The sequence below is a fragment of the Engraulis encrasicolus genome, chromosome 19 (assembly GCF_034702125.1).
Source record: "Engraulis encrasicolus isolate BLACKSEA-1 chromosome 19, IST_EnEncr_1.0, whole genome shotgun sequence".
Lineage (NCBI taxonomy): Eukaryota > Metazoa > Chordata > Actinopteri > Clupeiformes > Engraulidae > Engraulis > Engraulis encrasicolus.
This window is the reverse complement of record NC_085875.1, coordinates 1,744,574-1,759,560: the sequence shown is the minus strand read 5'-3', so window position 1 is coordinate 1,759,560 and position 14,987 is coordinate 1,744,574. Positions and strand designations below refer to the sequence as shown.

The window sequence follows — 14,987 nt, the reverse complement described above, 5'->3', positions numbered from 1 at the left end:
TTTTGACCATTTCCTGCACAGTGTCCCTTTAATGTCATCCTGTTAATTAGCAACGAGCTACAAACTATTTAAGCATATTTAGTCATATGACAAATTATAGTGTGTAATGATCAATACTGGTGAAAGGTGAAAGCTGGCCAAGTTGGCTGGGAAGCCGTGGTGTAACCGTTAGGGAGATGGGCTTTAGATCAGAAGGTTGAAGGTTCGAATCCCACCCTTCCACTCCCTATCTCACTCTATGGCTGAGGTGCCCTTGAACAAGGCACCTAACCCCACATTGCTGAAGGGACTATAACCAATACCCTGTAATAACTGTAAGTTCAGGGTTCCCTCTGGTGCTTGAATTCCTTGAAAATGCTTGAATTTCAATTAGGTGTTTTCAAGGTTGTGAAAAAAGCTTGAATTTTTGGTGAAGTGCTTGAAAATGCTTGAAATGTGTGTCAAGTCAAACTCAATAAACCAAATAATAAAAATAAATTGTTACGGTACATAAAGAATCTGAGGGAGGACCCACACACCCTCCTATCCCCCTCCCTCTGCGCTTCACATGACAATCATCCTGACATGGGCAAACACATCTAGTAGGCGACTATTTAAAGGTGCTGGAAAACTGAAATTTTGGAGCTTGAAGGTGCTTGAAAAGTGCTTGAATTTGTTCATGAAAAAGGGGTGGGAACCCTGTAAGTTGCTTTGGATAAAAAGCATCAGCTAAGTGGAATGTAATTAGGGATGCAAATTATCGATTAATTCATTATCATTAGTTGATAGTCTTATCGATTGACTTACGATTAATTGATAAGCGGAGTTTTCTCCCCGAAATCTCAATGTTTCTCAAAAAAAAACCTACTAAATTTAAAAATTGTAAGTAAAAATTGAGATAAAATACCACATTTTAATCAATTCTATTTCAATTCTTTAATACAAAGGTGATTTAAATATTCCCACTATTCACACCCCTCTTCACACACACTCTTCACATGCCCAATTCACCTGGGTCTCTTGTCAGTTGAATTTTCGATTAATTGCGATTAATGTTTTTTAATCGATTAATGCATTGATCGATTAAAGTCGATAAATCGATTAATCGTTTGCATCCCTAAATGTAATGTAATGTAACACTGCACATGACACGGCTACTGTATTGAGTGGCAAAAACCAAGACAATTGTTGGCTGCCCACTTTTTGGCTGCCCAATTCTTGGCTGCCCACTTTTTGCCAGGATGTAACGAATATCATTCTTCATTCTCTGTGGGTTGTTTGCAGGGTTTACAGGCCCAGCTAGCGTCCCAGACTACTGAGATGGAGGAGCTGAAAACGAGGGAATCGCAACCGCAAGAGACGACGCCCGACCTGCAGCCCCAGATCCTGGAGCTTCAGGCGCAGTATGTCATGCATATGTCACATACCAGTGACGTGCAGTGAGGGGTATGGTAGGGTAGGCAGTAAATATAGAAAATACATATTTTTTGTGTATTTTTTAGCGTGGGGTCTGGGGGTCCTCCACCAGAAAAAAATGTATTTCTTAGATGCAATTTCCTGCATTTTAACCAAATCTGGAGAGTCACTATCAGCTAGAAACTTTTATAAAAGACTAAAAACTTTGAACAAATAGTCCCATTTCATGCCTTATGCCACAACCTTGGATCGGCAACTAGGCCTATTCACCTAGTATGCTGATAAGGTCTTTAATGTGCAACAAATTAGTAGGCCTATGTTTCTCTAAATACTGTAAATATAAAGTAGGCTATAAGATAAAATGCCATCAGTGCTTAGCCACCACAGCTCTAATAACTAAATAAGTAAATAGGCTAAACTATTAGACATATGGACATTGTCAGTAGACCTTACATCTGAAACAATAAGTGAAAATGCATAATTTCAATTTGTTGAAAAGGCCAGCTAGACTTTTTTTTGTCAAATTGCCAAATTGGTAGCTCAAGGACCCATAGCCTACTCTGTACACTCTGCCTACATTTTACAATAATTTAGAAAGCTACAACATCACAGCATTTTGGGGGTAAAGCTTTAACTTTTGGCTTTAGCAGTTGACTTTGCTCCTCTTCTGTTTATTCTGTTGCAAATGCCAGGGTGTTTCACATGGAGGATGCAGGGTGGCAGTGTAGCCTACTTTGTTTAGAAGATAAAATGTCTAGTTCACCAAAGTGAATCACACCATAGCATGTGAGGGGAAACGATTTACATTTAGCAATAAACCAACCTAGGTAACAGCTCCGGCTTCATTGACGCATTTTGTGCTGCTAATCAAACACTCAGACAAGAAGGAAAGTTGGCAAGGGGGCGGGTTGCTTGCGAACTCAACAAACATGAGCGGTGCATTCAGACACTAAATACTGGTAGGCCTCCATCGAGTAAACCAACGAAAACACTTCTGAGACTCATTTAGTCTAGTCATTATGAGGGGTCCACGCGCACCCCCCGTAATTGTTGTTGACACCCATTTTTTTAGACTCCTTAATATGTCTAGTTAACAATAAAAGATGTTAACATTGCTGCAAATTGTCCCATGACTGTTTTTCAGAGGTCATCTTGGAAACTGTGCAATAGCGATTTGTTCAATTCTGACATTTGACTATTCACATAACTTTTGAACCAGACATGGTACAAAGACAAATTAGACCACTTTTCCACATAATTCCAGCATGGGGAATTGATTGGAAGGGTCATTGGGTTCATAAAAACATGTTTAGATTACTTTGTAGGACAAAAATGACTAAAATTGATCAAATATTCTATAGATTTGGACATTAACTAATGTCTAAGTTTTCAAAAATAGTGCAAAGATTACAGAAATTGCAAGCATTTATGACTAAATACATACCTTGACTTCAGGTGACTACCATACATACTGTCATTAACATCAAAACATCCCTGCAACCTTTTAAGGCTATGCTTAGTCATGGTTGATGCGAAAAGCACAATATATTAGCAATCTGATGCATTGATGAATTGACTCTCCCAAAACATCTAACAACAGATTTTTCAGTGGTTTACAATAGTATCAGATGTACTTAGAACATAATAAATGTTTGCCCAGTTTTTGGTGACAAGAAAGGCCTCAATTTCAAGATGGCCGCCACCAGACCCACAAAATGAGCATTGTCTGAAAATTACCATACAATGACCGGAAATAGTGATGTTTGATATGCATTTTGACTGTAATGTAATAATATGTAATATTCTGAATACCATCCTTACTTGATGGGTAAGTATATTATAATATACATTTGACATTGAGAAAATCTATTATCATTATAAAAATAAACTTATTGAATTAAATTACATCGAAGTTAGTGAAATAGAGCTGGCATGTGTTGGCTCAGAATCATGTGAAGCCAAGCAATATAGGTGTTTTACTCCATGTTTTCTGACTTAATCAGTTCATGTTCTGAGCAATTGCTCTACTGCATACTGTTAACAACAATGTGAAATTCCCACTCTTCAGCAATTCTGAAGATTTAGAATCAGAATACTTTTATTTGATATTTCCTAACTCCTTGTTGGCAGCACAGTGCATACAATTTCTCACAAACAAATTCACCCATTATTGCTTTAAAACATGCAACATGCCAGCCAGCTCCAGCACATTGCTTCATTTTCCTCCAATTTGCCAGAATCCATCCCAATTTCCATGGTAACACAACATGTCCAACAACTAGGATACTAAACGATGCAACATCTACAGCAGGGTTTCCCAAATGGGGGTGCGCGGCCATAAGTTTGGGAACCGCTGATATACAGTATTAAGCCAGGGGGGTATACTGAGAAAATGATTAAGTAATAAACCACTAAGTTAACCAACAAGGAATGGTAAATTTGCTAATACCTATGATTTAGTTAAGAAAATGAGGGCTCCAGGTTCTTCTATTTAATTATTTGCCTTTAACACAAGGTTAACTTGACCTGTTTCACTACTAAACCAGCTTCTTAGTATACACCCCCCAGGATGCACTTTGATTTAAAATCAAAGCTCATAAAACCATTATCTCCAGGCACATCTGTGAGAAAGACTGTGTCTGTGTCAAACTTTGTGTCTGCCACGATCAACCTATGAAAACCAGCTGGTTCAGACAATGGCCAAAGTTGTGTGCGCAAAGACTGAGCAGATTTGCTAAACTATCTCTTTACCAACAAGGCATGATCCCATCATGTTTCAAAGCTACCACCATCAAAGTTGTCCCAAAGAAATCATTTCTATTCTGATACCAAGCATCATGAAATGCTCTGAAGGGCTAGTCTTGTCACACATCCAACAACAAATGCACCCATCCACCTTCTTCTTGATCGAATTGTATGCTCAGCCAGGTCTTCCACAGAGGATGCAATTTCTCCAGTTCTCCCAGCCCTAATCCATCTCTATAAAAAGACTAATATGAGAGAATGCCCTGACATATGAGGATGCTGGTCATGGATTAGCCTACAATCCAGCATTCAGCAAGACTTCTTTAGCCAAGCACCAAATGCCAAGAACCTCATTTACCATAACACTGAGCACAGGGCCCAAGGTGTGCTCAGTCCTCAGTGCTAAACAACCTATTAGCACCAACCCTCTTTGAAAGTTTGCAGATGACAGAGCTCTAGTGGATATCCTCACCATCGGTTGATAAGACTGGTTGACAGACACAACAACCTCCTGCTGACAGGTAGCGAAACTGAAGAGATTGCTGTCAACTTCCACACCCAATACTCAGGGCAAGCCCAACACCCTTCACACCCTTCACCAATCACTGGTTTTGTGTGTGAGAGAGAGTGAGTTACACAAAATCCCTGGAGAGATGCATGAGTGAGGCTCTCTACTGGGACACCAACCCTTCGTCACTGAAATAGCGCACTAATGCCACTGCTTCCTGGGTTGGGCAAGTGCTTCACCACCATTTGCTCAGCTAGTGCCACTCATCCAATCATCTATGTGAGCTGTGGCAAAAAGGTTTGCTATGTCCCTAACCACAATGTCCAGAGCATGGAGGAGATGCCAGTACACCAAGGTACATGGAGTAGGCCATAGGATGGTTTTACAATCCAGCAGTGGGATCACTATCTCCTTCCTTGTGCCAGGTGCCACAGGAAGAGCGCTACCAGGGCCCTGCAGATTGAGCTTTATAGGCCACTAATGTCAAGTGCTCAAATGGTCAGAAACAATAACAATTCTTGATAGTGACTTTCAAAACACCACCACGGTTGCTTTATATGGTGTGTGTGTGTGTGTGTGTGTGTGTGTGTGTGTGTGTGTGTGTGTGTGTGTGTGTGTGTGTGTGTGTGTGTGTGTGTGTGTGTGTGTGTGTGTGTGTGTGTGTGTGTGTGTGTGTGTTTTGAGAGTGAGTCTGGAGATGTTTGTGAGATGGTAGAAAGCAGATTTGGTGACTATTTTGATGTGGGACTGAGTTGATATTGATGAATCTAGGATAAAGGATGAATCCAGGGACTGAGTGTGACATATTGTTGCCGGTTTTATATGTAGTGAAACCAGACGAGTGCTGTGCCAGATAATCCAGTGAACTCAGAGAGCCATTGTGAGAGAATGGTGTTAGGTAAAGGGAGTGATTTGCATATACCAGAGAGAATTAAGACTGGCACATTTACCATTGGTTCCCTGTGTTCTTCATAGATGAGAGCAGGTTCACACTGAAGACATGTGACAGACATGACAAAGTCTGGAGAGTACATGGAGAATGTTGTTATGCTGCCTGCAACATCATTTATGAACAGCACAAGACGCCGATGGTGAATTTGCCATTTTGATGTTCTCTGTTCTTACGCAAACTGCCCCCTACGGCATGGACCGCGGAAATGGCCGGGCCCGGGTAACTTTTTGGAAAATAAATGAATGAAGGCCTTCAAAAAAAATTCCAGGTCAAAACCCGTGGACAGTATCAAACTTAAACACAACCCCGGCTATGCATCATGTCCGACTTAAAATTTTGGTGACCCCGTCTTGCTATTGTGGCCTGGGGTGGCCAGACGTCCATCTGTAGGACGGACCGTCCGTCTTTTCATGCGTGGTCCGACGTAAAATACAGCATGATGGTGGACATTAAAATGCATGAAATTGCATCTAAGAAATGTTCTTGGGGGAGGACCCACAAACCTCCCGTCCTAAAAATGTGTCACCCCACCTTGCGGCGCCCCCTTGTTCAAATACGTTCCGTGGTCTATGCCCTACGGTGCTGCTCAGAAAGCATAGGCCCCATGTGTGGATTAGGGTGGCAGACATTCGTCATAAGAACGGACAGTCTGTCTTTTCAGTGCCTTGTCCGGCGTACGGCACCGCATTAAGCCAAGCAAAAATGCATTAAAATGCATGAAATTGCATCTAAGAAACACACTTTTTCTTGGGGGAGGACCCCCACACCCCCCATCCGAAAATATGTCCTCCTTTTACCTGTCACGGAGATGGTCACCTTAGTGTGGATACCAGGTCCTTATACCCTCATCATGAAGTCTGTTTCTGACCATTTGAACAGCAGCATGTAGGCCTACATTAGTTGCCTGTAAAGCTCATTTTGCAGAGCTCCGGCAGTGCTCTTCCTGTGCCACTTGGCACACAGGAGATATTAAACCATCCTATGGTCTCCTCTACATTCCCTGGTGTACTGGCATATCTCCTGGCATCTCCTCCATGCTCTGGGCTGTGCTGAGGGACACAGAATACTTTGCATTATTGGCCATGTACAATAGACACACTCTGTTCTCTATGCCATAACATATGTACTGCTTTTATTACTGTTGCTAACCATTTACTTTGGTCTAGCATTTATTTGTGGTCACTGTAGTAGTTTCACATTATCTTATTTTTTGTGCCTCTGCACATCAGATGCTGTCCTGTTATGCAATTCCACGTGTGTCCTGTCTTGTCTTCACATGTTTGAAACACAAATTTGGTCTTTTGTATGAGTTTCTAGCTTTCTACCATCATCACTTTACAAAACCACACAGTTGTAGTGAACTTCTTTCATATGAAATTGTACTTATCACTTACCCATCAAGCAGATATAATAATTATAATATGACATGGTCAAAACATTTATCAAATATCACTGTTCCGAGTCATTTTAAGGTCATTTTTGGGCCATGATCATGCAAGGGGTCTGTTGGCAGCCATCTTGAAATTGAGACCTTTTTTAAAAGTCAGAGTTTGGTAAACTTTTATTATGTTCTATGTACATCTGATACTATTGTAAAACACTGAAAAAGTCTGTTGCTAGAAGTTCTTGGAGGGTCAAGTCATCAATGCATCTCAATGCATCAGATTGCTAATATTTTATGCTTTTTGCATCAACCATGACTGAGCATAGCATAGCCTTAAAAGGTTGCAGGGATGATTTGATGTTAATGACAGTATGTATGGAAGTCATCTGAAGTCAAGGAATGTATTTAGTCATAAATGCTTGCAATTTCTGTAATCTTTGCACTATTTTTGAAAACTTAGACATTAGTTAATGTCCGAATCTATAGAATATTTGATCAATTTTAGTCATTTTTGTCCTACAAAGTAGTCTAAACATGTTTTTATGAACCCAATGAGCCTTCCAATCAATTCCCCATGCTGGAATTATGTGGAAAAGTGGTCTAATTTGTCTTTGTACCATGTCTGGTTCAAAAGTTATGTGAATAGTCAAATGTCAGAATTGAACAAATCGCTATTGCACAGTTTCCAAGATGACCTCTGAAAAACAGTCATGGGACATTTTGCAGCAATGTTAACATCTTTTATTGTTAACTAGACATATTAAGGAGTCTAAAAAAATGGGTGTCAACAACAATTACGGGGGGTGCGCGTGGACCCCCTATAATGACTAGACTACTTCTTGTGCGTGATGTATTCTCAAACACTTCAGCAACGGTTGTGCACGGTGTTTCAAATCAAGTCAATTTCTGAGTGAGGTGAGCACCCATCCCAGTCACTCGAGCGAGCCCAACGTTGATCTCGTACACCGCGCACTTCAAAAGAACACAGCTGCACGTCAACTTGCTAACAGGCTCCACACACCTCACGCATCGCGTAGGCTATTAAGTCATCATCATAATAAATTAGGAAAATGAAGTCATGTCGTACACTCAAAAAACAATCTCGCGTCCATAATAACACACACACAGTCTATTCGTGTCCACAGCACAACCAATCTTCAATGTCAACACCTCCCTGGCCCATCAACAAAAGGCACCACGACAAACTTGAGCATGTTCATGTTAAAATTTGGCTACCCACAGCTTAATAATTAGATGAATCTTACCTTAAAGCAGAATCACGAGTATGTTTTCCATGCAAGTTAGTTCCATTAAAAGCCCGGGGTGGTTGACATGATGAAGATATTTTGTCCCAGTGTGTTCAAACTACTTGAAGCTGCTACCCATCTGATGTTGAATATTTCCACAATGCAGCGATTGCAAACGGCTCAGCTTTTTCCTGTCATCTGAACCATCTTTCTTGCTCCTTCTCTGATTTTTTTTTTTTTTTGTAATAAAGGCAAAACGCCAAAGACTGCCATGTTTTCTGTACGGCTAGAGTTTGAACAAGCCGTACCTTGCTAGCTGTTGTTGCTATCATACTTATAGCAGGAAGGCTTCCTGAATTGTAACAATTTTTCATGTTGGCAGCTGTGATTGGCTCACATACTCCCGCCACAGTCTAAAGGCTCTGCTTTTAGTCCCATTGACAAGCTATGTGACAACTTAATACGCATGCGCAAACTTCTACATTGACAGCACTGCAGGCAGGGTAGGCAGAGGAAAATCGAGCCTTACCGGGCTGCCTGGCTGGCATTCGAAAGCTCTGCTTTGACAGGCTACCAGCAGCCTGTCTCTGCTACCAGCCGGGACTGCGCGTTGCCACGGCAACCTGCCCAAGCCTGAGCGCTTTGCTTCGTGCGATTACTTAGGTTTTTGATCGTTGTCCTGCGTATACTGTACTTTAAACAGCTCATAATTTATGCTGAATCAATGTTATTGTTGTGTATGTGAACTCTGAAGAATATTTTTTTAAAACACGTGTTAGTTTTTATTTTTAAGACATTTATCCCAGGGTAGGCACTGCCTACCCTGCCTACCCTGACCGCACGTCTCTGTCACATACATATGTTAAAGGTGGGGTTGCAGGTTAACCACTTTAAGAAAATGTACCATTATGACATCACGTTGGGGGTTCCGGAGGCTCATAGGAGTCTATGTAGAACCTTAGAATCCTGGGGGAGTTCCCCCAAAGTGATGTCATTCCTGCAACCCCACCTTTACATGTTAAGATGTTAACAGTCACATACATTCATATGTCATCCAAGATGTTGAAATTCACACTCGCATTCATATGTCATACAAGCTGTTGACATTTGCATTTGCATTCATACGTTTACTAAACAGATTTAGCCAGATGTAGCTAAAGATTTAGCAAGTACCTTTCCCCATCGACAGCCAACACATATTGAATTAACTTTCTTAATTATGAAGTACTTTCCATATTTTCCAGACTGTCTTCTAAAGATGTGGAGCTCCAGGCTCTTCAGAAAGAGGTGGAGGAGAAGACACAGCAGGTGGAGGAGAAGGCCAAAGAGGTGCAGGAGACGAGGAAACAGCTGGACGAGAGCGCTAGACAAGTGCAGGAGACGCAGCAACAGGTGAGGCCTCTAAACAGAAACATGACGGCGGAATTTTATTGTGGATTACTGACATTCATAGCAATATGTATGGTGGGTTTAGGTAAAGGTGGCGTCCACGCCTCTGTCTTTTTCAGAGAGTTATGCATGTTGAGTTGTTTTTGTGAGGTAATATGAATGTTAGTTGTGTTTTTGTGAGGTAATATGAATGTTAGTTGTGTTTTTGTGAGGTAATATGAATGTTAGTTGTGTTTTTGTGAGGTAATATGAATGTTAGTTGTGTTTTTGTGAGGTAATAATGAATGTTAGTTGTGTTTTTTGTGAGGTAATAATGAATGTTGGTTGTGTTTTTGTGAGGTAATATTAATGCTAGTTGTGTTTTTGTGAGGTAATAATGAATGCTAGTTGTGTTTTTTGTGAGGTAATAATGAATGTTAGTTGTGTTTTTGTGAGGTAATATGAATGTTAGTTGTGTTTTTGTGAGGTAATATGAATGCTTCTCTTCCTCACAGCAAACTCAAGCAGACACGAGTCAGGAGCTGCTCAGCGCGTGAGTATTCCTCTACTGAGCTCTTTTCATTGTCACCCCTAAACCAGAGATTCTTTAAGTATAGAGATATGCCAACATAATAGGTTTCTATGGGCACCTAACATGACCAGGTTCCGGTCTGCCTAAAGGGCCGTGTCATAATGCTCCTAGCATTGACTAGAACAGTCCTCAGGTCTGCCTAGGTCTGCCTAAAGGGGGGTTTCCCTTGCGATAATAGAACCCGGAAACAATGGGCCAATGGAACCTCTCTCTCTCTACTCTCTTTGCCTAAACTACCACATCATATCAGCTATGGACTAATGGCATGAATAGACCAGACGCGACTTGAGCGACTCGTAATTGACGTAATCGACTTGGTATTGAGTCGCTGGCGACAGAAGAGACAAAAGTGACTTGTGCGACTAGAGGCGATTTGATCGACAGTTTGTAGTTAAACTTCAGCGAATATTATGCAAATGAGCTATGATGCGGTTCGGCGACAGCTGACACAGCCAATGGGAATGTCGGAATGCTTGCATTCTGCTTTTGATGGACATGCTCTGTCACTTATATCGCTCGTATTGCTCTTACTGCACAGTCCAGCGATTCTGTGTCGCTTAATCTTGTCGCCGCTATGTGTTTAGTAATGTTATGGAGCTGGGCTTTTGATCAGAGGGTTGTAGGTTCATATCCCACTCTGTATCTCACTGCATGTCTGAGGTGCTCTTAAGCAAGGCACCTAACCCCACCCTGCTCCAGGGACTGTAACCAATACCCTTTACTTATCTGATAAAAGCATCGGCTAAATGTTATGCAATGTAGTAATAGTACGATGTCAATGGGAACAGCAGAGAAAATTGACAATACACATCACCAGCCACCTGTCTTTATATGCCAAATTATGTATGAAAGTGTGATGACTCTTACTGTACCTGATTTGGTGATTAAAAGGTTGTTTAACATCGTCAATTTGAATTAAATTGATTTTCATTCAAATGTATTTCCCCTAAAATGTCTCCGTGTGTCTGTCCTGTAGTTTGACGGAGAAGGGCCGGCAGATATCAGACCTGCAGGCCGAGCTCGTGGACCTGAGGGACGCTGTGGAACTCCACAAAAAGAAGAATGACGTAAGACGATTTTTTAATTATGCTGCTTTTTTGCATCTTTCAAAATGTCCTATGCCATCATCTTGCACACATGCATGAGCTATCCTAAAAGCCATCTTTTGTTTTTGGCTGTGTATTGTGTATTTTCAGCCTGAAATACTCAGGAGGTAAAGGTATTGTTGCGCTCTAGATGTTAAGAAAAATAACTAGGTGCGTGGACCCAAAAGAAGTAAGGTGTAAGGTTGGAGCAGGTTCGCACACTAAACAAGACACAAAGGTCAAGCACAAGGAGTTTTTTTAATCAGAGCAGGGTAGAGCAGACGTTTCAGGCTGTTGCCGTCATCAGTGCTCTCTGTGCTCGCCCTGATGATGGCAACAGCCTGAAACGTCTGCTCTACCCTGCTCTGACTAAGGGCGTATTCAGACCAGGAAAGTCCGATAGTTCACTTTGTTTGGTGCGAACCTAATTTTAAAAATTTGGTGCGGTTGGCTTTCAGACTGTGTACATTCAGTAAGCGGACCAAAATCGACAACAAAGCCACGCGCCCTGAGGTCGTTCAGCTATTGGTCAGAAACGACACGCGCAACAAGTTAAGGCTATGTCCAAATAGGCCTACAAGTATCCAAAGAGCTCAGCGGCATGTAAAATAAACTTTCACGGCATGCATGGCGCTCACACGAAATATAGCGCAGACTATCTGAAGTTCATGACATGATCCTGATAGCCAATTGATAATTGCTCCCTGGTGCCGCGAGTTGGGATAGCCTACATGTTATCCCCGTTTCTTTCTTTCTTTCTTTTTTTATACTGTCACTTATATAGCGTGCGGGCGAGATAACGATTGCGTCGTACATGGAATGGCCTCGGTTACATTACGCAGACAGGCAAGAGAGAGAGAGAGAGAGTCTCACTTGGCTGTTCAAAGCCAGATTGTTCAAGTGCGAGTTTTCACCCATTGCTTGACAAAGAGCGTGCTGGCTGGTTTAGTCATCAATATTAGGATAACCACCTCCCTGCAATCAGTGTTTTACATTTGGGATGTCTGGGAACGACGCAAAACAGGCTCAATGTGAAACATTGGCGAGCTTATTCCAAGCACCACGCCATGCTTTCTTCTCGAAAATAAACAGTGCGCTAGACTGCCATTTGGATACGTTTGTATTGGAATAGTGGCTACCATTTGCAGCAATATTTCACGCACTCCATCAAGAAAAAAGTAACATGATGAGCACGGGCATAGCGTTTGGATCATACAAACTTGCCAACATGCCACCACAGCGGGTAAATTAATGAATTACCTTCGTTGTCTTCATCACAACTCAAGTAGGCTATTCCACTAGCCTACATCCATCCAACGCACAGCTAGCAAGCCAGGGGGATAAGTGCCAACGTCGTAATTATTGCTATCATTATCAGAATCCATACTGTGCGGACTACAGTGTTTTCTTCCGTTTCTTCAGTAGATGCTTTTCGGATTTGCCCCAATCAACATTTAAAATGCTGTGATAGGTAAATTAACACAGTCTCTTTTTCCTTTCCTGTGCTCCACTGACAAGACTGAAAATATGAATGACCGTAGCCTACAATAATGTAGCCTACGCCCACGATTGCGATAGTTTAGGCTATTATTTTATTAATATTAATATTGTTGCAAACAAACCACTCTGTCGAATTTACACCAAAGACATGGACATGACAAGTTTTTGAGTCGCTTTGTTTACACTCTGTTTCCCATGAATCTCGAAAAACGACGGAAGCTCCCGAGGTACAAAAAAGCAAAAAGTCTGGGATTAGGTCCGGTCTGCTTTCACACCTCCAAAAGGTCCGCACCAGGGTAGTTTGATCCGGACCGAGTCCGACCTTTCAGCTCGGTCTCGGTCCGCTTGTTTGGTCCGGACCAGGATTCGCTGGTTTGTATTCAGACTATCCCAAAAGGTCCGAACCAACGAAAATCTGGTCCGTTTGGTCCTTTGGTCCGGACCAAACGTGGTAGGTGTGAATACGCCCTAAAATAAAAAAAACTCCTTGTGCTTGACCTTTGTGTCTTGTTTAGCGTGTGAACCTGCTCCAACCTTACAGCCTGAAATACTCCTCATGAAATTCTTCTACGAAAAGATGAGACAGACCAGGGATGTCAAGCTCAGGCCCAGGGGCCAAATTCGACCCTTGGAGTCAGGTCAAAGACGTGCAAAATGGCATTGTCATTCAGTGTAACGGAGGCCTTCTGCTGACTGTAACTGTAAAAAATATGTATTTATTGTTACAGGGAATTCATGAAAGCCTCGGCTGTCATCCATTAACTTGAAAGAATTTTAAAATCATGTTTTTTTGCAGTTACAGTCGGCGGAAGGTGTCCGTAACACTGAATGACAAAGACATCTTTGACCCAGTCATATAATTTGGCCCGTCAGATCATTTCAAATGGATATTACAGCTGGCCCGCACACACTATTAATACACAACTAGTAACCTTAACATGACTTAAACACAAATGGGCCCCCAGACCATATCCCACTCAAACATAATGTACAGAAGAATATCCCCATGCTCATTTGAGTGTTTGTGAAATTGGCCTTTGAGTATTAAGTACATGCATGCACAGATTTTTGTTTTGTTTGTCCCATATTTTGATTTTGGCCCACTGGGAATTTGAGATTCCATAGGCCTTACAGGATAGGTATTCCCACCAGTTGTTACCTCTGCCGTCTGTCTGTCTGTCTGTGTGTTTGTTTGTTTGTTTGTCTGTCTGTCTGTCTGTCAGCAGGATAACTCAAAAAGTCATGAACGGATTTGGATGAAATTTTGTGGAAATGACAAAAGGAAGAAGTGATTCAATTTTGGTGGTGATCAGGATCACGATTAGGATCCAGGAATTTTGTAAAGACTTTTTGACCATTGCGGGCGGGATAGGGCGAATTATGACATTCCAGTTTCTAACCCTGCGAAAAGAAGGCAGAAAGACGGGGGAAAAAATAGTGTGTAAAATGCTCCATCAAACAGCTTCCTTGGTGGAGGTCTGCACTCTCTGAGTGTATTTCTAGTTTCAAATGATACTGGCTGTGAAGATGTGTAGATGTATGACCGTGTGCATGTGGAAGGCTGCATGTGTAGAATGTATGGATGCCTAAAAGCATGTTTGGGGAAATCCCTAACATGGCTCGTTAAATTAAGTGGGGAACAGTAGAACGGAAAGGTTTGTATATGAACGGTTTTGTTGCAAAACGGTGTATCCACCATTTTTTACTTTTGCATTTTATTATTGGAAATGGCTGTTCAGAGGTTCTATCACCTTTGTGTGAATTCTTGCCTTTCAAATATTTTGGGAACATACTTTTTAAACCTATATAAAATGCATTTTTGCAATGGAATGCCCAATACAAAATGTCAATTTCCCAACTTTCTACAAAATGGAGATACACCGTTTTGCAAATAAACCCTTCATATGTATCTCAATTAAAGTTTCGCTTGGCTTTATCTGGTACTGAACTGATAAACATGGAAGCCTTTTCACCTCATCAGTAAATGCTGTGGGTTTCATATCATTTCTGCTAGAGTGATTGAATTACAATTTTGTGAAAATTGGGTTTCACTACTAGTTTTTAGATAAGTGGCTTTTTGGGTCCCTTGCCAATTGTGGAAGCCTGGACATCAATTTGTCACTGTCAACAATGCAACTGCTTTTCCCTGTGTTTCAGTTGTCAAATTGGTCTTCAAACTGTCAAATTTGGTTTGTTCAACAAAAGTGTCCC

The 14,987-nt window shown here is 41.5% G+C and overlaps 1 protein-coding gene across 2 annotated transcripts in view; it reads left to right on the top strand.

The window, feature by feature from the left end:
* Positions 1 to 14,987, top strand: part of ktn1 (kinectin 1) — a 73,005-nt gene that overhangs the window by 41,023 nt on the left and 16,995 nt on the right. For both annotated transcript variants that reach the window (XM_063183420.1, XM_063183421.1), the window contains exons 24-27: positions 1,264 to 1,382; positions 9,476 to 9,623; positions 10,115 to 10,152; positions 11,168 to 11,258. In XM_063183420.1, the coding sequence (XP_063039490.1) occupies positions 1,264 to 1,382; positions 9,476 to 9,623; positions 10,115 to 10,152; positions 11,168 to 11,258 (396 nt within the window). The remainder of the gene's footprint in view (positions 1 to 1,263; positions 1,383 to 9,475; positions 9,624 to 10,114; positions 10,153 to 11,167; positions 11,259 to 14,987) is intronic.